Source organism: Siniperca chuatsi, linkage group LG18, assembly GCF_020085105.1.
Source record: "Siniperca chuatsi isolate FFG_IHB_CAS linkage group LG18, ASM2008510v1, whole genome shotgun sequence".
Taxonomy (NCBI): Eukaryota; Metazoa; Chordata; class Actinopteri; order Centrarchiformes; family Sinipercidae; genus Siniperca; species Siniperca chuatsi.
In genome coordinates this window covers 9,362,132-9,388,625 of record NC_058059.1, presented here as the reverse complement: position 1 = coordinate 9,388,625, position 26,494 = coordinate 9,362,132, and the positions used below count along the sequence as shown (strand labels likewise).

The 26,494-nt window shown below is 39.9% G+C and overlaps 1 protein-coding gene across 1 annotated transcript in view; it reads right to left on the bottom strand.

The window, feature by feature from the left end:
* Nucleotides 1-17,019, bottom strand: part of LOC122865142 (potassium/sodium hyperpolarization-activated cyclic nucleotide-gated channel 1) — a 77,839-nt gene extending 60,820 nt beyond the window's left edge. The window contains exons 1-2 of the mRNA XM_044173147.1: nt 16,371-17,019; nt 9,179-9,602 (exon numbers count right to left, since the gene is read on the bottom strand). Coding sequence (XP_044029082.1) covers nt 9,179-9,602; nt 16,371-16,726 — 780 coding nt within the window. The 5' untranslated portion in view covers nt 16,727-17,019. The remainder of the gene's footprint in view (nt 1-9,178; nt 9,603-16,370) is intronic.
* Between the last annotated feature and the right edge of the window lie 9,475 nt (nt 17,020-26,494).

Sequence of the window (26,494 nt, the reverse complement as noted above, 5' to 3'; positions counted from 1 at the left end):
AAACACTATAATCACAAGCATCATGCTCTGCTGTTGACTCTAGCAGATACTACCTTTAAAAAAAAATAAAAAATTATAAAAAAAAGGCAGCTTAAGCAACAAATTGTCAACCAGTATCTTTCCCAGGCAACTGTTATTAGCGGTGAATTAATAGAACAATCTGATCTTGAGAAGTGACTCAGTCTGTCACGTTGATGTTCACAGAAACAGGTTGTACTTTTGCATGACAGCTCTGATGCTGACAAAGTGGAGCTGCGCATAGGGGCTATGAGATGATGACAGTTTCGTCACCAGGAGCACTCATTAAGAAGTATAAAAACGAAATTGTGCACCACTCAGGAACTAAACTGTATGTTTCATCCATGTAGCAGTTCAGCACTTTTGGGTAGGAATAAGAATAAATAATAAGAATAAAGTCAGGTGGTAGCTACAGAAGCAATGCAGGTGAATTATCAGCAGGTGAAATTGGTAACATTACCTCATGTCCTGCAACTGTAGTATGTTTATACTGACTATAGGGGGTGGGAATCATTGTGTAGGCCACCATGTGTGACAATGTGTTACAAGAGTATCAAAATACAGTTGACTCTGCAACATGACCAGACACTACTGTAGCAATGCAGGTGAATCATCAGCAGGTGAAACTGTTAACATTACCTCATGTCCTGCAACTGTAGTATGTTTATACTGACTATAGGGGGTGGGAATCATTGTGTGACCATGTGTGACAATGTGTTACAACAGTATCAAAATACAGTTGACTCTTGCAACATGACCAGACAGCATGTATTGTGATACGCCACAATATCTGTTTAACAAAGTGGGGAAATGTGTCAAAATCCGTTTACCATATGTAGCCACTGTATTATGTACACATTTTAATAATTATGGTTGACAATGTGTAACACAGCAGAGTCTGTGCCGTTTTAACACGTACACAGATGATGTGCCATCATTCAAATGGGAGGCCTGAGCTGCCACAAAGCAGAACAGTTTCACAGTTAAATGCAAATAGGACAAATCTCCCTCAGTGTCATAAGAGAATATATGATTATTTTACAGCTAGTTTACCAATAAAAAGTACAGTATATTGTAATATATCACTATATATCAATTATTTGTCCCAACAGACTAGTAGGGATTATACATGCTTAGACTAATGCTAGCTCTCTTGTTATGCAGTTTGCTAAATTAGCTTACAAGCCACTCAGAGTTAAACCAACTAGCAGAGTGGTAAGAGTTTGGCCTGAGGCAGCAGTGTCACAATTACAGGACTGCTTTGTTAGCACCGACTGGAGTCTTTTTTCTGAAAACAACTCTGTTATAGACCTTGAACAGTACACCTCATCAGTACTGTCCTATATTAACTTTTGCACAGAAAATGTCACCACTGTTAAGGAAATGCAGGTGTTCCCTAACCAGAAACTATGGATGAACAAAAAGGAACGTGCTAAAGCTTAGAGATGCTGCTTACGGCGCTAATGACGTTGCAGCCTATCACCTAGCAAGAGCTAATCTCAAACGAGGCATTAAAGCAGCAAAACACAGCTACAAACTCAGGATCAAGGACAATTTTAACAACAATGATCCCTGACGCATGTGGCAAGGTGTACAGGCTGTTACTGATTATAAATTGAAAGATAGTCTGTCTGTAAGCAGTAACCCCTCACTGGCAGAGGACCTTAATGTGTTCTATGCCTGCTTCGACAGAGATAACAGTAGAGAAATTGGTAGACTGCCACCAGATCACCATGGACTGACACTGAACATCAATGAGGTCAGAAGGGCACTGCACAGCGCTCTGCAGCTGGACTTGATGGCATCCCAGGGGGTGTGCTTTGGGCATGCACCAGCCGACCAGCTAGAGGTCTTCACCAGCATTTTCAACCTCTCCCTGACCTACGCTGTTGTCCCAACGTGCCTCAAATCTGCTAAGTTGCCTGAACGACTATCGCCCGATCACACACACCCCGGTGATAGCCAAATGCTTTTTGGCCCACATCAAACGTACCATCCCTGCCACCTTGGACCAGCACCAGTTTGCCTACCAGGCAAACAGGTCAACAAAGGATGTGATCAACCTAGCCCTCCATACTGCCTTGGATCACCTGGAAAGACCGGATACATATGTTGGGATGCTCTTCTTGGACTTCAGTTCGGCCTTCAACACTGTCATTCCCAACAGACTAGCATCCAAACTCCACAGCCTGGGCCTGAACACAGCCATTTGCAACTGGAATCTAGACTTTCTGATCAACTGCCCCCAGACTGTCAGGTTAGGAAAGTATGCATCCCCCACCCTCACCCTGTTCCACAGACTGTCTTCCTGTCCACGCAACAAACACCATCATCAAGTTTGCAGACAACATGACAGTCATGGGCCACATCTCACGACAACAACAATGAGTCAGCATACAGGGATGAGGTGCGAAACCTTGACAGTGTGGTGTTTTGCCAACAATTTCATTCTAAACAACAAGAAGACTAAAGAGATTATGGTGGACTTTAGGAAGACAAGGAGAACAGATCTCGTCACTTCTCCTGGGCCATACACACCTCCACTGTCATTGGGAAGGCACAACAACGCCTCTACTTCCTGAGGAAGCTGAGGAGAGCCAGACTGCTGCAGAACCTTCTTGTGAATTTCTACCGGTGCACAGCGGAGAATATCCTGACGTACTACGTCACAGCATGGTTTGCCAGCTCCACCAGGAAGGACCAGATAGCTCTGCAGAGGGTCAAGGCAAGGCATCCAAGATGATCCATTACCCAATTCACCCTGCCCATCGCCTCTTCAAACTACTCCCCTCGGGCAGGTGATACATGACAATACATGCACGCACCACAAGACTGAAAAACAGCTTCTTCCCCAAAGCTGTCCAACTGTTGAACATGACATGACTCTTCTGCAGAGAAAAGACGTGATAAAATACAACAAATGGTAAAGCAACTAATTAAAATAGATTTTAGTATTTTTGCCAGTTAAGAATAGCTACTAAAACTCAGTGCAGTACAGTGGAAACTGCTTATAGTGATCACTATAAGCAGATGATTATTATAACCAATTCTTTTTTTTTCATGCAGATTCCGATCTAATTTGGTGACATTTGGTGACAGGTGCTTTCCCCATGTGCATTTGTTTTCTGTCTCCATCACTAGCAGCCATGACTGTTTCTCGTTGTTTGAGTACACAAACAAACTATACAAAGTAGCATGGGGAACACCAGGTTTCGCTGCCGCATCTTGTTGGCTCGTTTTTCGTTTTGGCTTCGAGGAGACTATGTTTTTCATTGAGAAAATTACTCTTTTTTTTTCCTGTCATGATTTCAATGTGCACGCAGCACCAGCCTCAGCCAGCCAGAAGCAGACGAGTTACTGCGAGGCAAAGTATCACGGGATTAAAGTTAAAAAAAAAAAAATTACTGGATTACTTGATTACTATAACTATATACTACAGCATTTGTATAGGAATGATTGCTTTTTGATCCAAATAAGCAGTTGATCACTGTAACCGTGATTACTATAAGCGGTTTCCACTATATTTAGACTTAATTGGAATGCGTAGCCCACATATTGTATCTTATATAGATAGAACAGTAACAGAAATAGTGACAGCTTTCTGTGTCATTAATTGTGGCAATACTATGATTCTTAACTCTCAGTTATGGTCAATATACCTTCCACTGAACATAGGCATAGTACTAGTAGTACTATAGTCATAGTATCAGACTATAGTTCACGCTTTTATTTCCTCGCCTTGACTACTGCAATTCTCTCTATGTAGGAATCAGCCCTATCTCGCCTGCAGCTGGTTCAAAATGCTGCAGCGAAACCAAGAAGAGAGACCATATCTTGATTTTAAGATTCTTTTATTTGTTTTTAAAGCACTACATGGACTGGCACCAGGTTACATCACTGCTCATCCCCTATTCCACCTCCCAACCCCTCCGATCTGGTAAACAATCACTGCTCTCCATTACACACGCCCAGTTAAAAAACAAAGGTGATCAAGCATTTTCAGTTGTTGGCCCTAAATTGTGGAATAGTTTGCTACTAACAATTAGATCTTCCCCCTCCATTGATACCTTTAAAACCCGTCTAAAGACCCATCTCTTTTCTTTAGCCTCCTAATTATCATCATGGAGACATCCCTGACCACTCTGGTTTTTATTTGTTTGTATTTAATTTTTTGTTTGTGCAATGCTGTTTGTGTTATGATTTTATCAATACATTCTATGCTTTTGTGAAATTTACTTATATCGTCTTATTTATGTCTGTTTTTATTTTATTGTAATTATCAATCGAATAACCCTGTAATTTAATCTCTCTGTAAAGCACTTTGGTTAACATTTGTAGTTTTTAAATGTGGTCTATAAATAAATTGACTGGACTACCAGATTACAAAATGTGCCGTTATTTACAGTGAGACATAACATGAGTCAAGTAATACAGTATATAATGCAATGTAATGCTGTACAGATCAGGTTTACTGATTTGTTAATTTGTTACAGTTTTAAACCATAGTAGAGTAACAGACAAATTCTGCCTGGGGCCTCAGAAAGGGTAGAGCCACCCCTGGGGGCTGGTATGCTGCCACAAGACCAACCTGAGCCCTTGTGCTTGAGCTGGGATCTGGCGTGAGACCTGGTGGCTGTGATGAGCCAGATGTGGCACTGGGAGCTGTGGGGATTCTCTACAGCAGTTTAAAAATGTTATCCCCTTCGTCTGCTTTTGCATTTTTTATTAAATACAACAAACCAAAATCAGCACTGGACGTGGTGGTATCTAAATCTATTCCTGGTCATGAAATAATAAATCATGAAGATCTCTCCAACATTAGCACATATCAAACAGCAGAAGTTGGAGAAAAAAAACCTGTCTGTCGTGACTGTAAGGTCATTGGGATAATTAGCTCTGTGTCTAAGAGGACATGAAATAATAAGAAAACATAAGGGAAGCAGGGTTAGAAATTAATAGGAGCAGGGGGCAAAAATGCCCTTGAAAGATCTAAAAATGCCTGTGAAATTAAAGATGTAAGTGCAAAAAATGCCCCCAATAACTGTTATCATTATTTCACTGAATTATTAAATACTCAGCCATTAAATATGATTCCCCTGTGGGCCACTATAGCTGAGTGGTAGGAACCTATGACTAGTGAAATTTTGTTTCCACTGCTCTCTGGGTGGGAAATAGTGAGCCATCAACATTGTTTTTGGGGTTTTTTTGGCCACACGAGAGCAGCAGAACAAGATGAAAACACAACAATAACATGTTAACAGATTTGTTGTGAGCAGTTTCATGTAGGGACTATTTTCTTTCTGCCGATAGTTCCTATGTAAAACTGCTCACAACAAGGTCTGTGGATTATCTTGAGTAACCGGGTCATGATTTGTGGAAAGAGACATTTTTCAGAGAGACTTTTTCAAATTTATTTATTTTTTCTTGGAGCTTTGAGCACCACAAGCGGAGTGCCATGTAGTCCCATTATATTCAAAAAATGCAGACATCTCTATGGCCAATATCTCCAAAAATCGGCAACTCACACCAAAACAATCTAGATGGATGAATAGCACTACAAGTGAGAGGCAAAATATGTATTTTTGATTGGGAGTGAACTGTCCCTTTAAGAGAAAATGCTGATTTTACTATTGTAGAATAATTGTTTTAATATTATTTAGTATTTCAGTAAAATGTGTTCAGAAAATTATAAAAATGCTTAAAATCATATCAAAAGAGGCAAAACGACATGCCCTAGAAAAACATTACCCTACGCAAAACATTTCATCTACATTTCTTATTGCCCTTTCTGGTTCACATTCTGTATTCAACCTACACATACAGTGAAAACATAATATTTAATTTAAGTGTTAACATGGTCACAAGAATGTAAGAAAAACCACAGAGTTACTTCCAGATGTGTAAACAGTACACCAGCCTCCATTTGGTTAGAGCTTGTTAAAGTTGTGGTGTTTGAGTATACAGCGTATTTACTGCTCTGCATGACCTTCACACTGTACGCTGCAATTTCCCTAAGCACTGTGCATTGCAATAATTATGTGTGAGCAAACAAATGAATGAATGATTGAACAAACACATGGAGAATCATGCATACAGATATGAATAGTAGCATCTAGTAGCATGAACACTAAAGTAAGCTGGGGTTGGAGCCTGTATAACCAAAAATCACAAATTCCATCTTACTGGTGATCTTAAAATCTAGTAGAGGTAATATAATGCTTATTCAAACTATTGCATCAAATATAAATTTTCTTTTTTTGCCATCATTATTTTTCCTGACGAATTGGCACAGCCAGATGGAGTCATCTACTACTCCCCTCTAATGAGTGACCATTGAGTGAGTTGCTTAAATAGGATGCATCACTTCCTTTGTGGGCATTAATACCATAGCCATTCAGCTTTTTTACTTAGACCACAATGCAGCAGCCTCTTCCCAGCAGTACAGTCGGTAAGAGGTTCCTGTTTTGGCACAAGCAACAAAGGAAAGCTGAGTATTTACTGATTAAAAATTGAGACATGAAACAAAAAGGTACTCATCTCAACACATATTAAGCTAACTCTTTAGAATCTTTTTAAAATGTACATCTCCAGAAGCTTGTAGGAGTGTAAGGCCTATGAGAAGAAGGCCAACACATGTTCAGATGCAGCTTTTGCCTGCTACAGACCTTTGACTGGTGTGACATTAAGATCTATAAAAAATATAGAGGAGTAGCTCTAATAGAGAGTGCTGACGAACCAACAAATTGGACTTAGCCCAGTTCTGACTGTCCAGGCTGCGCTGATGAAATAACGTCCCTCTTTACTTCACAGATGGAGGGAGGAGATGGTGACAAAGTGAAAAGAGGGGGAAGGGAGCACACGACAGATGAAGGAATGACGGACGTACAGGCTGAAAGATGATTTATTGTTGAAACTCATTGTCTGAATAACTAACGGAGTCCATCCCAAGGCTGATGTAATGATGGTTCACTGCTTGAAACCCATTATGATGGCAGGAGACTGCATTTGTCCCTCCATTAAAGAGCTAATCCTGCATCCTACACCTAACATGTTACGACAGCTTGGAATTTTTCCACCGAGTGCCTTTTCTTTCCTCTCACGTCTCCTGTGGATGTGTCTGATTCGCTGTTGTTTTATTATTCACTCTGTCTATTTAACGTGGATACACCAAAATAACTATGTTCAATTTCTATACTGTATTTTTAAGCGTCCGGAGGTTAGACACAACAACATCTAGAGCAAGACAGAGCGCTAAAGAAGGATGACATATCGTGAGTGAGAGAAGGCATGCAAGGGGGAGAGAGGGGGAGAACCAGAGAAGAAGAAACAGGCAGAGTTTGATAAGCACAACGACGAATGGAGACAAAGAGGAATGACTGAGCGTGAGAGAGATGAACGGGCAGGGCTGTAAGCTCTGCTGTTGTATCCAAGCATTATGACACATCCCTATTTACTACAATGCCTGCCTCCCTGCTTTCTCACTGCAGATATTCATTAACATTGCGGCACCATCTATTTGTGTTTCCAGCCTGGTCCATCTCATCCTCCCACTGTATACAGCTCTGCAAACTAGACAGCAATATAATATACAGTACTGCCCTATCTGAAATGTATAACTTCCTATGCAGTGTGCATGCTCAGATAATAACAACTGCAATCCATATGGTGCTCACTTTTCAGAATATGGTTTGTGATGTGTGTGTGTATCCTACACTAAATCCAAACTCCACATTGAGCCAAGCTTGAATAATGTTTTGCTGAAGCGTGCTTAAAGGCTTTTTCAAATGCCACATGATGCAGTAAGGGTAATGTAAGAGTTTAAAACAATCTCTGACAGAAAAATATAAGCCACCATAAACACTATAAAAGTCTGCTGCCTCATTGGTACTTGAGCACAATGATGATCTTTTCCTGCTCCATAAATGTTCACTGATCCATAGCATGGGGGGCTGGGAATTGGACATGCTGCACAATTGTACTATTTACACAAAGTTCTTGGCAGATACTGTTCATGATTATAGCTATTTGTGTGCTTGTAAAAGCATATATTTACAGGTTCATAGTTTTTAGTTTGCCAAATACATCTTTAGACAGTAAATAATGTATTTTTACACTTCAATTGTTGATGATATGATATATCATTGAAACATACAGTATGTGTTCCCCAAAGAATGTAAGCTCAGGTTGAGCCCTGACAACACAATTTGCTTCAACCAGTGTAACAAACAGTATGGATAACAGCAGCGATAACAACAGGGGAGTCAGACAATGAGGGACGGACAGGGAGTTGTGGGGCAAGGACGTTCAGGATGAGGTGAGAGAGAGAGAGAGAGAGAGAGAGAGAGAGAGAGAGATGGTGTCATGGTCAACCATTTACATTTTATCTAACTATATTTCAAATCAAATGTAATATCAGTGCTTTGGTGATGATGTCTAAAATGGATCCATCTGCTGGAATGGTTCAGTCTCGATATGGAGAAGCACAGTCTTTCGATCAGTCAGTATGTAATGAAATCGTTACCAGGAGGAGAAGACTATAACTTGGTTAAATAGTCTGTGTCAGGGAGTGCAATGACTCGATGGAGGGTAATAATATATCACTCTCAGTTATGTCCAGTGGGGTTTAACCGTGTGGATGTTCACACAAAATCCACCAGTCATATAGAACAACCACACCAACAGGACATTAATTTAGCCTCTAATATACATTACCTTTATATAGATACCTTGTTAAAATGGTTGACTACATCATATTATGCCCTGAATCCATATATACCCACTATATAGTTAGAATTAATGCATTTGTTTCTGAAAAAATGGAGCCAATTACTTTTGATTTCTGAATTTGAATTAATTCTGCCCATCAATGAGCTGAAACTGACATTACCACCTTTTTTCCACCGATAAGCCTTCTCACCAGTGGTGATTGACAGCACCTAATAGTTATTATATATGTATGTGCACAATTATATCTGTGCATTAACCTTTCAAGGTTGTTGCTGTGCTGCTGGGGCCAGAGAACCACCATGCAGCACAGAAATATAAACAACCATAACTCTCTTACTCTGTATCATTGTCCTGCTCTCTGCTTTTATATCAATCCATTTTTGTATTTTCTTCTGTTTACTTACTGTATATAAACAGACAAACATATACGCACCTCCTCCCACTGATGTATGTATCTGATGAGTCGAGACAGTCTCAACAGACGCAGAAGACTGAGGATCTTGGTGAAGCGGACGATTCGCAGGGCACGGGCTGTTTTATATACCTCAGAGTCAAAGCCTTTCTCCACTATTAAAAAGATATAATCCACTGGAATGGAGGAGAGGAAGTCTACAACGAACCAGCTCTTCAGGTAATTCATCTTGATGACCTTGGGGTCGAGGATGATCTCGGAGCTCTCTTCATTGACGATCCCCGTCCTGAAGTTCATGACCAGGTCCACCAGGAAGATGGTGTCCGAGGCCACATTGAAGACCAGCCAGGTGGTGGTAGTCTGCTCTGAGAAGAAGGTTATTCCCACAGGAATGATGATTAGATTCCCCATCATCATGATGAGCATTATCAAGTCCCAGTAGAACCTGCAGAGCGACACACATGAATCAGTAATGCAAGGGAGAAAACATGTTGTAGAAAATGAATACTGACAGAATGTATTCACATAGGTGTAAGTGTATTCACATTTCCAAACAATGTGAATATACATCAGCATGCTAACTTGTTCACAAAGACAATGTTATCATGCTGATGTTTAGCAGGTATAATGTGGTACCATGCTCACCATGTTAGTTTAATGTGGTAGCATGCTAACATTTGCTAATTAGCACTCAAACAAAGTACAGCTGAGGATCATGGGAATGTTAATAGTTTTGAGGGCATTTGGTCATAAACCGAAGTATTGGACAAATTAAAATTTTGACCTGATGAACATAAACATGAATGTCTGAACCAAATGTCATGACAATCCATCCAATAATTGTCGGGATATTTCACTCACAACCACAAATGTCAATTTCATGGTGGCACTAGAGGAAAAGTCAGGGGATTACCAAAGTCAGCAGGATTCATCCTCTGGGAACCATGAATATCTGTACAACATGTCACGGCAATCTATCCAATATTTATTTCCGATATTTCAGTCTGGACCAAAGTGGTGGACTGACCATCCAACCACCATTTCTAGAGCCATGCAGCTCACGTGGCTAAACAACATTATGGTTGTTATTATAGTTGGGACTTATTTCCTGCTATGGAAGTTCAGTATCAGCATATATCATATAACACGTTGCCAATGTGTCTAACCAACTAACAATAATCAGTAGGAAATTCTTAAAGACTGAAGTCTGTGCCTCTGCAGAGAGTCTTAGGTCCTCATATACTATCCTACAAAGGGATACTCTGACAGCTGTTGTGACCAAATCTCTTCTTAGTCTTTTGCAAGTCAGGGCCCAAAGTTAACTATGATTCAAGGACATTGAGAAATGAGACGGTGTAGTCCCTCATTCATCCAGGAGTGTTCTATCGTAGAAAAGGTTTCAGTCGTAGTCATCTGGACACTGTTTTCAGAATCAAGACGTTTCGGCTCCCATCCGGAAGTCATTCTCAATTGAGAATGACTTCCGGACTGACTGACTGACTACGACTACGACTGACTGAAACCTTTTCTACGACATTCAGAAATGTGCCGCTAGCACTTGCTGTGTATTCAGGGCCCTGTTAGAGTGAGACCCTCTCATCCTTCCTGGCTGTGTTAATGTCCCTGCCCTCTGTCTTGTGATGAACAGAGCCAGAAGTGATTCATCAGCACCCTGCTCTTTTCACGATGTGTCCTGGGCCTCGATAAAGGCCGGGCAACCATGAATGAAAATAGATGCTTTCAGGAATCCTATCTCGTGCTAAAAACTCTCCACTGACGCCATCCCTGCTGCCTGACTGCCTGCCTCTGCTCTGCCTTGCTGCCCGTCCATTGATGTTATTGACGATGGGAATGGACTGGCTGGCTGGTTGGCAGGCTGCCTGTCCCAGTAATGGATCTGTTTAAATGAATTAAGACGGGGCCTTGGCTTTATAAATATCCACAGATCATGTGTCTGATAATTGCCTTCACTTCAACTAAACAGTGGTCATCTAGGTGGTTCGTAATACCCACCACAGGTATTTTTACACCAGCAGGCATTGAACTGGGGGCTTTGGAGTGGGCTTTTTATATGGAGAGCCTTGACTTAACACCTTGAGTGGGACATCAAAGCTCAGAAGCTTAAAGGGACAGTTCACCCCAAAATCAAAAATACATATTTTTACTCTTACCTGTAATGCTATTTAGATTGTTTTGATGTGAGTTGCCAAGTTTTGAAGATATCAGCCATCAAAACAATCTAGATGGATAAATAGCACTATAGGTAGTGCTATTTAAAAAAAAAAAATTATAATAATAATTTTGGGGTGAACTGTCGCTTTAATGGTAGTAACATACTTGTGCACCAATGACAATGAGCATGAGGACCAAAATTGCAGGATTTTAATTCACCTTAGCTAATACCACACACACCCTAAATCATACCATTTTGAATACACACACACCTTTCAGTCTATTGATGCCCCTTCAGCCGACATGCCAGGATAATGTGCATACAGTATGTGTGTGTGTGGCATGAGTTATTCTTTTTGTTATTTATATTTAAATGTTTAATAAGAGGCTGCAGTGAAGACATCTTTTATGATTCATCTTTTCAATAGCTTCATAACAAGATACACTGAAAAGAACTATTCATATCTGAGGGGAACAAGAACAAAGATAAAGATGAAACCATAATTAGATATTTTTAGGAATCTTTTTAACATGTAGAAAACATTACTTTAGACAGCTTAATTAGTCTGTGGTTAAAAAAGAGAGCTATATTAGAACAACGAGAAAAATAAAAGAGGAACAGTTGAAAAACAAGACCCCAAAAAGTCAAAGTTCATGATCTGAAATGAAGTAATTTATAGAATAGTGTGCGAAAAAGTACTACTTTTATTTTTTATTTAAAACGGTGTAATAACTAACATTAACAATACAGTATTAAATTAATTGTTAAATTGATTTGAAACCAGATTGGAAAACTGAGAGCAAAAGTCACACAAAAAAAACAGCAGTAAGGGTTTAAAAGAAAAATCAGAAACAACCTTATACAAGAATTCAATATGTTTTTCCACCCATATTAATATAATCAAAAGCCTTGTTTTGAAAATGAGAGCCCACGGAGTGCCCACATCTCTAATATATTTCTATTTCTCTCATGACTTGGGTAGGAAGAATTTACACACATACATATTTGTACATAAACCTCTAAGACACCCACTTATCTAATGAATAAAAAATTGTGTTTCAGTTCTTGAATTAGAAACTATAGAACAGCAAACCTCAAAACATGCTGCATTAGAAATAAGTTGTTTACAAAGTTAAAGAATAGATAAAATTCCCTGAAAAATTAAGAGCACTTCAGTTGCCCCCTTTCTTTTTCAAGAGCCAGTCACAAAGTGTGCCAATACAGTCAGCTCTAAGACTGCACCCAGGTCTTGCTACATCATTGTATTAAGCTCTTGCTTCAATGCTCCAACTATGAGAATGCACTCAGCCCCAGTTAAACCAGTAGCTAGGAGCAGTGCACGCAGCTGTAACTGCAGCTCCTACTCAGGCAATGCACTCAGTCACCAGCCCCTTGGACCTACCTAAAACAGGAGCTGGGAGCCGTAGAACCCAAAAAAAGAAAAACCCTGAAGCACTATTTCCTCCCTACAACAAGTGCTCCATCATAATCAATGCCAGATCTCTCCTGCCAAGCAACAGAGGGAACCCCACACAATCTCACTCAGCACAGCCGACCCTATCCAATCTGCAATGTAACTGTGCTACAAGCGGTCACATACCGTACCGATGTATACAGCGAGAAAAATATGGACTTCAGATCAAATAAACGGTGGTTAATGTTATCTATTACTGACGAGGTTACTAAAATGCAGCGGATAGTCAACCAAACATAATTCTTTGTAGATTAGTTTGAATCGGCTACAATGTCCTTTGGCTTTACTCCATCCTTAAATATTTACATCACAGCAGTTCTCATAGGGAGAGTAAAGTAGCATTATTAAATTTGAGCTTCTAATAATCTGAATCCTTAAATTGAGGAATGTAATTTTTATAAGAATAAAAACATGTAATTTTCAATGACCTGGAGAGGTTGCCAGGAAAGAAATTGCCCATAATTTTCTGCGCAATACATTCCAGATAGCATGACAAATTTAAAGGGCAAGAAAAGTTATGGTGAGCAAGAACAGCAACGTGGCATTTTAACTATGATACTTTGTAACGGCTAAAACACACCCAGTTTCTTGGCCAAACAGACACCCTCTGTAAAACAGACAGAAAGAAAACATCACTGAGAGTCTTTACGACTACGACAAAGGCCTCTCTTTAGCATAACCAGAGGTGTATGAGGCCATGCATGAGGCCTCTCTAAAAATCTATGAATAATGAATATTACTAACCTGCCATTAATCTTTAAGCAGCCACTGTGTACAAAGAATATGTTGGATATTGAATTTCAAACACTCCCACAAAGCAATATAAAGCCCGTGTGAATAGTGGTGTCATTCATGGACTGTACTTACGTAAGACTTTTCATTAAAAGACCATAGTGTTTTTTGTTTTCTCTTTTTGGTCATATGAGGTTCTGCCACAGTATACAAAAGAATAATGTAAAGTAAAAGTTTAATTGAATTATATGACAACAAAAGATTGCTAGTGATACACTCTCCTAGTGATATACACAAAAATGATGAAGTTGTTAAGTTAAGCCCCACAATAGAGAAACAGATTACCTTTTAAGATACAGTTCAGAGAGACCTGCCAAGCAAAGTGTATCCTTGCATCTCCATCATTTACGCACCTGCATGATAGGTAGCTGGAAGCACTGGGATATAACCTCACAGTACTGTACCACTTTCAAGCCAGGAGGCATCTCACTGGTATTGCGGGGTTGTGTTTTTAAACTGGCTAGAGGACAAGGACTTCCTATGAACAACCGCCCTTTGGAAAATGTCATGAGGAAAGAACCTTAGGGGGCTTGAGTGAGTGGAACATTTTCTAATACAGCAGGAATAAAGGAGCCGATCTCCTTGAGCAGAGATTAATCACAAAATCCCCATTGATGGCCAAATTTGTCTTTTATTTTACATATTTAGAATGTGCTCTAAGACATACATACTGTATGCATTGCATACTACAGTGACATGATCCATCATTTCACATTATGGAGCTTTTTTCCTGCACTTTTTGCCCTAAATTCTCCCCCTCTTCAGCATACACTTTAGACAGCTAATTAATTGCTAGATTAATTAATAACTGTGAGAAAGGTATGCATATCACTGAGCTGTTCAGGTCCTACCCTTTGGCCATTGTGTGTGTGGGGGTCAATCTTCTTACATAATTATTTTCAGAGACTGCTAATCTCATTGACTGTTGTGTTGTGCTACTAATCCTTGCCCACCATCATTGTACATAATAATAATAATAATAATAATAACAATAATAACTTTATTTATATAGCACCTTAAAAAACTACCGTTACAGAGTGCTTCACAAACAAGGACAAATAAAAGAAAGAAGGAGAACAATCAGATACAAAATCACAGTCAACAAATAAAAATAACGTAAAAAAGCTAAAAGTAAATATAAAATAATGGATAACGGTACACATAAAAGAACAGAGGGCCTCAGCTCAGGGCTGGTGACATCTGTGTGTGCACATGGGCGTGTGCGTATGCCTGTGTCTTTGTGTGGGTGAGTGCAGGATATCCTAGTTAGCATTATTCCTACTGTGTAATTATATGGCAAATGCAGTTTAGAGCTATCATGGTGTATTTTATGTCATTGTTGCACTAAAATCATTGTATATGAATAAAAGCATGGCAAAGCTAAGAAGCCATAAAGTCCAGTGGAAGTGCAATTGTAACTTTCAGTGCACCAGTTCTTTGAATTCAGCTCGCAGGCTCCAGCAGCAGCAGAAAGCTGAGAGCAACAGAGTGCTGCATACTCAGGCCTGCTCTGAGCTCAGGACCATGGACAGCTCTAACGTGCCCTGACATGCTACAAGTAGCTTCAGTGGAAAACGGGGATGATTGTCACCATCAAGCTGTGCCAGGGGACACCGGTTCACAGACCGGGCCAGATGAGATGCTTAATTGGTTAAGTGGTGAACTGTAAACACGCAGCTTGTGGAGAACCAGTCTGTACCTGATCTCATTTGTTTACCATTTGAAACGCATTGTGCTAGAAATGTTAAACAAATTAGAGCAAATTAGAAGCAGTTTGTCTAAACTCGAACTGACCGGGGCTCATCTGCTACTCTGCTTATCACAAATGTGTGATAATATGGGGAGTGGGTGCGTCTTTCACCAGGCAGTTTTTAAATGTTTGTTTTCACTTACAGCCTCGCTCTTCAGGGCAAATAGGACAATGCACTACAGGCGTGTCCAGGTCAGAGAATGACAAGTCCAAAAAAAATAAATAAATAGATACCAATATTCATGTAACTGTGGCATTTAGTGAACACCAAGGGAGGAAGTGTGGCATGATGCTTCTGCAGCTCCTTTCAAACAAACACATTCCATCACATTTCCTCAGCATGGCAGCTTCAAAAACAGATCACTCATTCATTAGCGCTGTCAAATGTTTGCACTTCTAAGATCGATTTTAACTGATCACTTCAAAACGCGGATATGTTCTCCTTAATCGTTTCCCTGCACGAGTTTACCGCATTCTGTGCATATTATTATTTATTTTCTTTGCACTGTACAGGCCTGTCGTCTCACCGCAGCCTACAATGAAATGTTTACAACCGTGATGGTGCAATGGCACGGACACGTTGTGTCCAGGTACTGTCGCCCCTACACGGGAATATGTCGCAACGAGGACCTTGACACTGGGTTGCTACTGTGAAACAATCAGAAAAAAGGTGCGCTTGTGTGTGTTTTCAAATCATGACATTCACCCTCCTTTTTCCAAGGACATTTCACTGATACACCTTTTGGAGCCTTAATGCGTCCCTCTCTATTATAATAAAAATGCCGCAATGAAACACACACACACACACACTCTCACTGGGCACATTTTGACAGTGAAGCCCTCAGCAAGCGGAAGCCAGATTGCCTAAATACAGAGGTAGATTAGCTTATGCGCTTCGGGGCAGGCTGTGCGTGTGCCTATGACAGCGCGTTATGTGTGAAAGTGTATAGCTTGCAGACCCCAGGGTGACGGGAGGGGTGGATAAAAAGGGAGGGGGTGAGCAGGTGTCTTTTCCAGCCCTTACCTAAAATCGCTATATGGATGAATGATCCAGTATCCGGCCGTTTGAACCCTCTCTTGCTCTTTCTCCACGGCTTTCTGACTGCCGAACATACGCAAGGAGAACTTATTGACTCCGGGCTGCATCATGGCCCCAAATTGCCTCTGCATAAAACCATGTTGCCTGGACGCCGCCTCCAGATCGTCAAAACCGACCATGGCCTCTTCCCGCTCCCCCTTGAAGCCCACTGAGTTGCCGTGGTCCTTCATGTTCTGGCTCCCCGTGTTATTTTTCTGTATCGAGTCTTGCCTCTGAAAAACATTATTCCCATCCGCCTTCTCCTCCTTGCTGCTGGAGAACGAATTAGATTTGTCTTCCATGGTGTTTTTAGTTTTCCCGTTTTTCTTTGCGGCAAAGCGTTCCGTCTCCTGCTCGGGAGGGCTGCGCGCTAAACTCGAGAGGACCCGTCGTGAGCTCTCCTGGTAGTTGTTGTTTTTTTTATGTCCTTCAAACTGTTCAGCTCCTCTGCCTTCAGTGCGAGTGCTGCAAACTGAGACAGAGCGCCCGAGAGCCCGGTGGATCAGGTTTCTTGGGTTACCGCCATCTACCGACCGCCCCGGCTTCTACCGTCCAAAGCTTCTGCCTCGTCTCACTTCGCACGGCACTGCGGTGTAACTGGCACATGCCCCTGCACCTTATTTACATAATGTGGCTCATGATAGCCCCCCTGCGTCTCCTCGGTCACCAGTTTCACACACGACAAGAGGAAGCCAATATTACAGAATGCACTTCAGTGGTATATGAAGTTTATGAAGACGTGTGTTTTTTTTAATACATTGATACAGAATGTGTGCTTCCTGTGGCTCGGCCCCTACTGAGGAGAGAAAATAGAAAAACAGATTGTAATGTCGGTGTGATCATAGTTTGAGCCAGCGGTCATATGAGAAAACTAGTTGAACATCTTGCGGATATCACACCTTTTTAAGGTGTTGCAGTTATGATCCAACATTTAGAGTGTGAATGCACTGACTGTAGGCTACTGTACTGCCTACAGTTGCAGGCTAGAAGCACTTGTTTGCACAGCCCGCTTGTACAAGCAACCTGGACTTTAATATGCACTGCAAGGAGATAATTTGCTCCAAATAAAATCATCTGCATGGTACATTTCAAACCAGAGTTAATTAGGTAATGTCTGCAGAATGCATTATGACTACTGTATACATTTAGGGATGACACACTCCTCTAATACATCTCCTAAAACATTTTTTCCACTAATCTACAAACTTGTTTGGCCGATATTTATAATTGAATTATAGGCTTCATTGTTGTTTTGACAAACCAGCCACCTGTACATGGGGCACCTGCCCAAATAAATGAAGGTGATTATTGATTTAGAAAAAGATCCTTTACTTAATTAAAAGTACCAGTACCACAGTGTATAGTGTTTGTAAAAATACTCCATTACAAGTAAAAGTCCTACAGTGAAAATGTTATTTTAGTAAAAATATATATTATCAGAATAATGTTCTTGAAGTATTAAAAGTAAAAGTACTAAATTCAGAAAAATGGCCCCTGTGAGTGATGTACTATTATAAATTATATCATTAGATTATTATTACTCATGCATTCATGTAAACGTTGCATTTTACTCGTGTAGTTGGTTGAGGTGGAGCTCATTTTGAACTATTTTATATGAGGCTGCAACTAATGATTATTTTCATTATTGATTAATCTGCTGATTATTTTCTCCATTAATTGAATGATTGTTTGGTTTGTAAAACATCAGAAAATAGTGAAAGATGCCGTCACAATCCTTTCAGCTGTACTTGTATATACTGTTGGGTAGTTTAATTTATGACAAAGCATCATATTTTCAAAGCTTGCATACAATGCAAAAATCTTAATTTGTAAAGAAACCAGTAACTAAAGCATTTAGCATTCAGATGCATGTAACGCAGTAAAAAGTAAATTTCCCTCTGTGGAGTAGAAGTATAAAGTGGCATGAAACGAAAGTACTCAAGTAAAGTACAAGTACCTCAAATGTGTACTTAAATACATTGTTTGAATAAATGTACTAAATTACATTCCACCACTGAAAAAAAGTGCAAAAGATAGGGGGAAAGAGACAGAATAAGATTAAAGAAAAACTAGAGGGAGGTGAATTTGGAGATTGGAATTATAAAACAGTGAAACTCTGAGAAACTAGCAGAGGAATGAATATTTATTACAGAGGATGGAGAGAGCAGCAGGCGAGTAATGTAGAGCACAGGATCTAAAGTAGATAACTGTCGAGATGAAACGGTTAGTCAATTAATCAATTAGCCCATCAGTAGAAAATTAATCAGCAACTATTTTTCAGTCATTTCTTAAGGAAAATGCCAAACACTCCTGGTGGCTAAATTAAATACGTTTGGGTTTTAAACTGTTTGATGACATTTTAATAGACAAAATGATTAATCGATTAATGAAGAAAATAATTGGCAGCTTAATTACCAGTGGGTGAAGAGAATGCACACAGAGCTGCTCAGTCTAAAGGAATACCCCCAGCTAATGCTTGCCCCATGCTGGCATCATTGCAGTACAACATGACACACAAACCCACCTGCTATGGACATGCAGCACAGACATCACTGCTAGATCCAGCGTATTTTATGTACTATCTCATTGTCATTGATACTACATAATGCAATGCGTATGTAAATACGTTAAATCCATTTGCACATGGCTTTCCATGTCAGCCCCCTTGGTATATCATGAGCATCACCTGTTGCCGTAGCTACTGCAGAGGGCATCTTTATTAATTTGTTGGTTTTAACAACCTGGAGAGTTTACATTCTACAGTTAAAATAAAACAAATGGTGATTTTATCAGCTGATTCTAGTATTTCTAGACTCAAGGCTTTGAAACATTTTGACCTTAATGTGTACAGAAAGTATCAACAAGTCCTCCAAATTAAACAACGAAATAGCCTACATTGTTGGTCCATGCCTTCCAGAACGACACATATACAGTAAGCGTTTTCTGATCTGACGCCACTATTGACATGACAACGTTTCAAATATAAACCGTTTTTTGATCTTGAATTAAGGTTTGGTCGGATTGTTAGGGCTAAATATAGATTGTGGTTTGGGTTAAACATACTTCGTTAAGGTTACAACAATAACCACTTTGTTGTCATGGTTACAATAACCACTTGGTTACGGTTAGGGAACGACTGTGGTCATGGTTAAAAGAAACCAGCGTTGATTGTTGGTAGGTAACGGTAAATGAACAGCGACCCCTGTGTTAAAGTCTGACCTTTTATTGACCCACTCATCCACCCCGACTTCCTCCTTACATAGACTTTGCCGTTCCATAATAACCGACGGCAATCCGTTGATCCTGACCGTTGAAAGTATAACCTTCAGTTCACTGAATAAATAAAAATGAGAATAGTGATGGTGGGTTGGGGGGACTTGTGACATCAGTATTTCTAAAATCCTACGGTGCTGCACCCTTTAACAGGGTGCTGTGGTATCCACTACATTTCAGAAGGAAATATTGTACTTTTTATTCCTCTTTATTTAACAGCTTTAGTTACTTTACAAATTGAGATTTTATATACAAAACATATGATCAGTTTATAAAATACCATGCATTGTTATAGATTAAACTACCCAACAGTATATAAATTAGTAAATTAGCTCCACCTTGACAAATAGCAAAATGCTGCTTACACATTAATGCATCAGTAATAATCAATAATGAAATGTATAATAATAAAACACTCACAGTGGACATTTTTTAGCTTTATAAGTATTTTTACTTAGTACATTTTATTACTTCTGTACTTTTACTTGAGTAAGATTTCGAATGCAACACTTTTATTTGTAATGGAGTATTTTTCCACTGAGGTATTGCTACTTTTACTTAAGTAAAGGGTCTGAATACTTCTTCCAAACCTGACTGTAGGTACACAGATACATAGTTTTTTTCCAAATCTTTTTAAACTTTTATCTGTGTATATTTTATTGTGCCTTTTATTATGAGTTAAAACTTTTACTTCCAAGAACCATTCTGTTAGCTGAGTCAGAGAGCATCATTCAGTGCGACTGTGACTCTCTCCACAATGTGGCATTACATACTCATGCTGAACCCACGCACTCAGTCTTTTCATGGCTACACAAAACTGCAGCTGGCTGTGTACATCACTAGAGAGGACATTAGCTCAGATATTTTGTATGTTTGGTCGTGGATTATTATGTAATGATCCAAATGTTATCGTAATTGAAACAGACATCCCTTGATTTTTTGTGCATTTTCTCCCTTAGCTGGGTTTGTTTTGGGTTGGATTAGTTGGCATGCCAACTGTTTCCCCTACACAACGCTTGTGTAACTTCAGTTACACAGTTCATGGGGCAGGGAGGGGTACTGACAGAGAAAAAAAATGTTGCATAAGATTTATGGCTTAAAGTAACACTGATATTGAGCAAAGTACAAATCCCAGATGGCCCATTCACGTGTCAGGGAATAAATACACCAAGAATACATTTACCAGGTGGAGAACGTGCATCACCGGTGTAAACCTTAGGTTTGGCCAAATCTCATCACTGATTCAAGCGTCGTCATGCATATGAATCTGCAGGATGACTCCTCTGATAAAATGACACTTAGTTACTGTAGGAGGAGGTAAAAATGTCAAACATGAGATAGGTGAACTGTATTTTATTTAGATTTTCTTTACACATTTTTTCATCAAATTCATAGTGTAAATTGTACAAAATACAATATTTTGAGATCTCAGTACTGAGATTTCTAACCTTATTTTACATTTACATTAAACAATTGAAGTTGCTGTATGTTATATCCAGTTTAAGCGGATCCCAGTGGGATTTAATCCTGCTTTTTAATACAGAATGTCCAGCAGGATAAAATGTGTTCCTCATTCTTACAATGGTCTCACTGCCGGCTACAGGATGGCAGCATTGTGTTACAATGTCCCCCTTGGCCCCTTTTATTTTTTCTGCAAGTCATTCAATGTATATCCAGAACAAAATGGGGGGGAGGCTTTTGTGAAATTTTTATACCAAGTATTCTGGAATAAATCATCCGTAGTGTTATTCTATCCATTATTTAAAAGTCTTACCATATCCACTGCAGAGTATATTTTGGAGGTAAAGGTTTTTTAATCAACTACAGTGTCACTGAAACATCTGAGGAGCCAAGCTCAATAACTGACACAAATTAAAAATACAAATCTTCGCCCTCCTGGGCAAGACATGACAACTAATGCACTCGTCCTCTTTGGACTCTTGTCCCATGACTGACTGCTTTAATTAAACCATGATTGGGGTTGGGAAGATGGTAGTGTTGTAATAGGATTGCAAGCTTTGGTCCGTCTCCAGCAGAGACTATTAGGGTATCATGGACCTCAGGGATGAGGCTGTGGCATTGGACAGGGACCAGCTGAGGCCAAGGTTGACTTAATCAGCAAAGCGACTGGTATAAACAAATGAGGGCATTATGAAGCTCGGTCAAGAAGATAATTATGATAAAATGATGGGGTATAGGTTTGTTAACGTCAAAATGAGCAACCCAATTAATGGAATGTTCTAAACACACTGTCCCATTGTTGTTCTTCCTTAACAGTGAGCAATTTCACCCATCTATGTGTTTGTGTTCCCATTACAATATAAAAACACTATGTAGTATTTTATCAAAAAATTGAAAGTTAGAATGAAGCATTTGCAGAATATCCCATGTCCTTAACTTGATGTCAGTTGCAACAGGATGGTGGGGTTGGACTAACCAGTTATATGTCAGTGGGGTTAATGTGACATTTGGCATTGCCATATCATAATTAGATCCACACAGCTGAGCTCTTGTTTAACCTCTACAGATTATGCAGCTACAAGGCTACAGCTGCACTTAACCTTTAAACTCATATCCATGAATTAATGGTCATCTACTGCTTATCAACATTACATAAGAAAGACATTTTGTGTGCCTCAAAGCTAATGAGGCCTTGTGACATAGTCCTGTCAGTGGCTGAAGTTGCACAGTATAGGGGAATATCTAAAGGACGACAGATGCCTGACCCACACATAAACCGATCACTGTCATTCAACTTCTGACTTGAAATTAAATGCTGTTGTTGGACTGTTACTTCAGTTTGTACATGTGCAGGATTTGAGGCCACGTTCATGTTAGGTGGGATGGATGGTAGAGATGATAGTTGTAGAGTCTCAGAGTTGGCAATGTAAGGGTTAAAAATGCTGTGCATTGACATATATCACAATATACATTACATTTGGGTTTGATTACCTTGAGTGACAGACTTGTGTGTGCTTATATAATATTACACTCAGAATCATGACTTTGATATTGACGTGAGCGCTGTTTGCTGTACAAGTTATGGTGACTCTGATATGACATGAACGCAGCATAAGCGCTGGTGAATTCACACTGGTTGTCATGGATTGATGGCAGGTAGAGCACAGTAGCGCTGTGTACCCCAAATCCACACTACATTCAACTTCTAAGCAGGTCTGGAATATGTAGCGTATTCACAAAAGTGACAAAATTAAGTATACTGAAAAAAGTCAGTATGAATATGAACACTGCTCTGTTCCACAGTGGCAACGGATGACGGAAATGAGAGTTACTCACAACTGCAAAAAATTTGAAAACAATTTTTTAATGGTCGTAAAACATCTCCAGGAAGAAAAAAAAATTGTATTAATTAAATTAAATTAATTGGATAATAAAAAAAAACACTTTACTTTCTATATCACCTTTTTCTTGTTCCATAACAGTATAATAATATAAGAAAATTTGTATATAGTCACATACTGCATACTATTAGTATCATATAGTATGGAATTGAGACACAGCAAAAGTTAGTTCCTAATACCATAGTGGGCTCCTTGCCTAACCTGGATGCAACCCAGCTTTTCCAGACAACAGAGTAACCCAACATCTGATCCTGATTAGCTTGGAGGACTAATAATGGTTGGCTATTACAAATAAATCATTTTGGAGGTCCATTAACTACGTGTGTACACAGTACCTAACCCTGGAATCTGATTCCCACCAAAACATGAAGGAGGAACATGTAGCTGTTGTTTCTGTTTTATTTGTTAAAGCACAGTAATACTCCAACAAATTTACTGCATCTGCTATATACAGTATACACTAAGACGCACAGATAAATTATCAGCCCCTTTCTAAGTCTGTACCCCCAAGTCTTCTTTCTATTTCTTTTTTAAGATTATTTTTTGTTTGCCAAAGGGCCACGGGTCAGGCCCAAACCCGGGCCGCCGTGGAAAGTACCCAGCCCCAGGTGAGCCACCAGGGCGCCCCACCCCCAAGTCTTCTGATAAAATTCAAACACTGAGACCTGTTTTTCAAATAACACTATATGTATGCAGTTACTTTTAGAATGTATTTTTACTCTTCATACATGTCTATTTTGCTCAAAGCAGACAAAGTTCAGTGTCACATGTGGTGCAAGTCATTTGAAGTGACACAGTTACAGGCACCTTTGTCCTGGGAACACACATGCCTAGACAGTGGACCAGGTGTTGATGCACCATTGACAGCCTTTCACTGCCTAATTCCAGATTTGTGGCATACACAGTGTCCACTTGCTACGCGTAGTAATCCCAAAGGATTGGCAAGTATTTTTAGTAATGGATTTACTGGCGTCTGTTGATCCTTTGATGGGTGGTGTCTTTCAGAACAGTCATGGAGGAGTGGGCTACCCCAACCTTGCTGAACAAAGTGTTTATCAGTATGCACGTTTGTGTGTGTGTGTGTGGGGGGGGGCTTCTTAGCCATCTACTTGCAGGGCTTACCACACTGCTTGAATAATGGAGTATACCCGATAGAAATGCAATCAGGTTTTCTTCCATTCTAACTTAAGAAAGTTGCAATGTTTTTCTGTCTGCTGTCTTATCTGAAACTCATCGTAATAAAAACCAAACAAGAATCTGATGAAGATCTCCACACATAGGTTATCCCTTTGCTCAGCAATGTTGGTTTGTTGGACTGTCCTTTCCTCCTCTGAGTTTGCTTTCACCACTGGTCCTGCTCCATTTCACGTCATCATGTCTGCTCCACAATGACCAAATGTTCACAATACCATCTGAACTGCTTTTAGAACAGGGATTGTCAGTTGCTAGGTTGATGCCCTGTACCTACTGAGCTGAAATAAGAGAAGTTGAGGAAATCACTGTTTGAAAAGGGTGGACACTCTCATGTGACTTACACATTAAATATTTTACAAGATAGCAATGTTCCATCTTTAAAATATTCCAAAACATTTTTAAACATTCCCTACACTGACCTACATGCACCTATGTAAAGACAGATCTGTCTTCAAAGTGCTTCTACTAATGCATCAGTAAATTGTGTGTGCTCTTACTGGGGTGTTTTTCACCTCTCTGAGTCTTTGTCTGTGTTTACATTGAACATCTGTCTGCATTATTACTTTCAATATCTGCTGTATTAATGTGGGTGAACCTGTCGCATGCAGTGATTTCACCTCACAGTGGATGGGGCTGCGGTGCCTATTTTGTGGTCATTGTCATTGTCTGTGTCATTAGGTATGATTCCTTGATATAAATGACAATATGTAAAAGATTGATTATGTTTGTTTTTGTATGTACAGTGTGTGTACACACTTAAGACACTTAAATATGAAATAAAAAATAAAATAAATAAGAAATAAATAAGAAATTTCTCAGATCTATATGTAATAATAACTGGTGGACACTATTTTAATAGTGTGACCTCTGTTTTTAGGATACATAAACGATCTGTGGTTCAGCTTTTAAACCTTATCATGTCTGAAATGTTGTGTATACATGTCTGCCATGCTATGAGCAAGTTGAAACCCTGGAGTAAAACGATGGCTACGTCATGGTTGGCTGAGTATGAGAGGAATCTAAACGTTAATTATGGCTCCAAAAAGTCAAATCGCCTAAACGTTGAAAGCCAGAGATTTTAGAAGCTGTTGGGAAAATCCCATAGTAATCCATGGTGATCTGAAGTACTCTAGCTCCCAGACAGTGCAGACAACAGCCAGTTGCAGACAGACAAGTGTGCATCTGTGTGTGTGCATGCTTGTATGTGTGTGTGTCTGTCTGCATTTGGGGCAGGGAATGAGAGGAGGGAATTACTTCAAATGAATTCAGAACGTTTTAGGGTAAGAGGATACGATGTGTTCCTGGTCCAAGGCTGGGGAAATGAAGTGAAGGGTATTCTGCAGAACTCAGCGCAAATACGTAACTTGTGACATCACCGCTTCCCTCCATCCATCCTCTTCCTTATCCCCCTTTTTCCTGTCCAAACACTGAGCCTCCCTGTCGACTATTCCTCTCAACCCATATTTTTAGCAGTGACACTCTAGCCCTCCCCTCTTCCGAGCCTTTTTATCCTCCTGTTACCTCTTACCTCTTCATCTGTCCTCCCTAAACCCCCAACCCCTCACTCAGCTCTCTATATTTTTCCTGTTCTATCATGGCGGCAAGGCTTCCTGGTGTTTTGGTCTGCTGCCTCAGCAGCTCAGCAAGGTTAAATCTCTCAAAAGAAAGAGGTTCCCTGCAGCTCTACCCATTACTACATACGGTGCCCTCACCTTGGATGAGTAAGAGTGTTCAGGCTTGATTATACATTTCACATACAAAAAGGGTAAACAAAGGGGAGGCATTGAAATAAACATGGCAAATCCTCAATATACAATCAGTTCAGTATACTTTTGTTTAGATTTAAGCAAAAGATGTCTTAGGAGTGCACAAACCCCAGTACAGTGAAATGCACAAACAGTGAGGAGCAGATCAGAGTGTTGTGAAAAGGTGAAGGTGTCCAGCTCAAAGGTGGTCGAGGAGGAGTCAAGGTCATTTCACGGTGACAAAGTCTGTTAATCTCTGATATTTCTTGCCTTGAATCCAGCCCTTCAGGCAGTTTTTAATCCCAAGCTGTCCCCGACAAGCTCCATCAGTCAAATGATTATGTTTAGGGTCTGCAAATCCTCGTGAAGAAGCCAAGATTTGTAAGCAGGCAAAGTGTTTGTCTCAGACGCCCAACCCGTGACAGGAAAGTCCCTGATGAAGGTTTTAGACCAAGATAAATTCAGTGATGGTTTTGATCTTGGGATGGGATTTGTT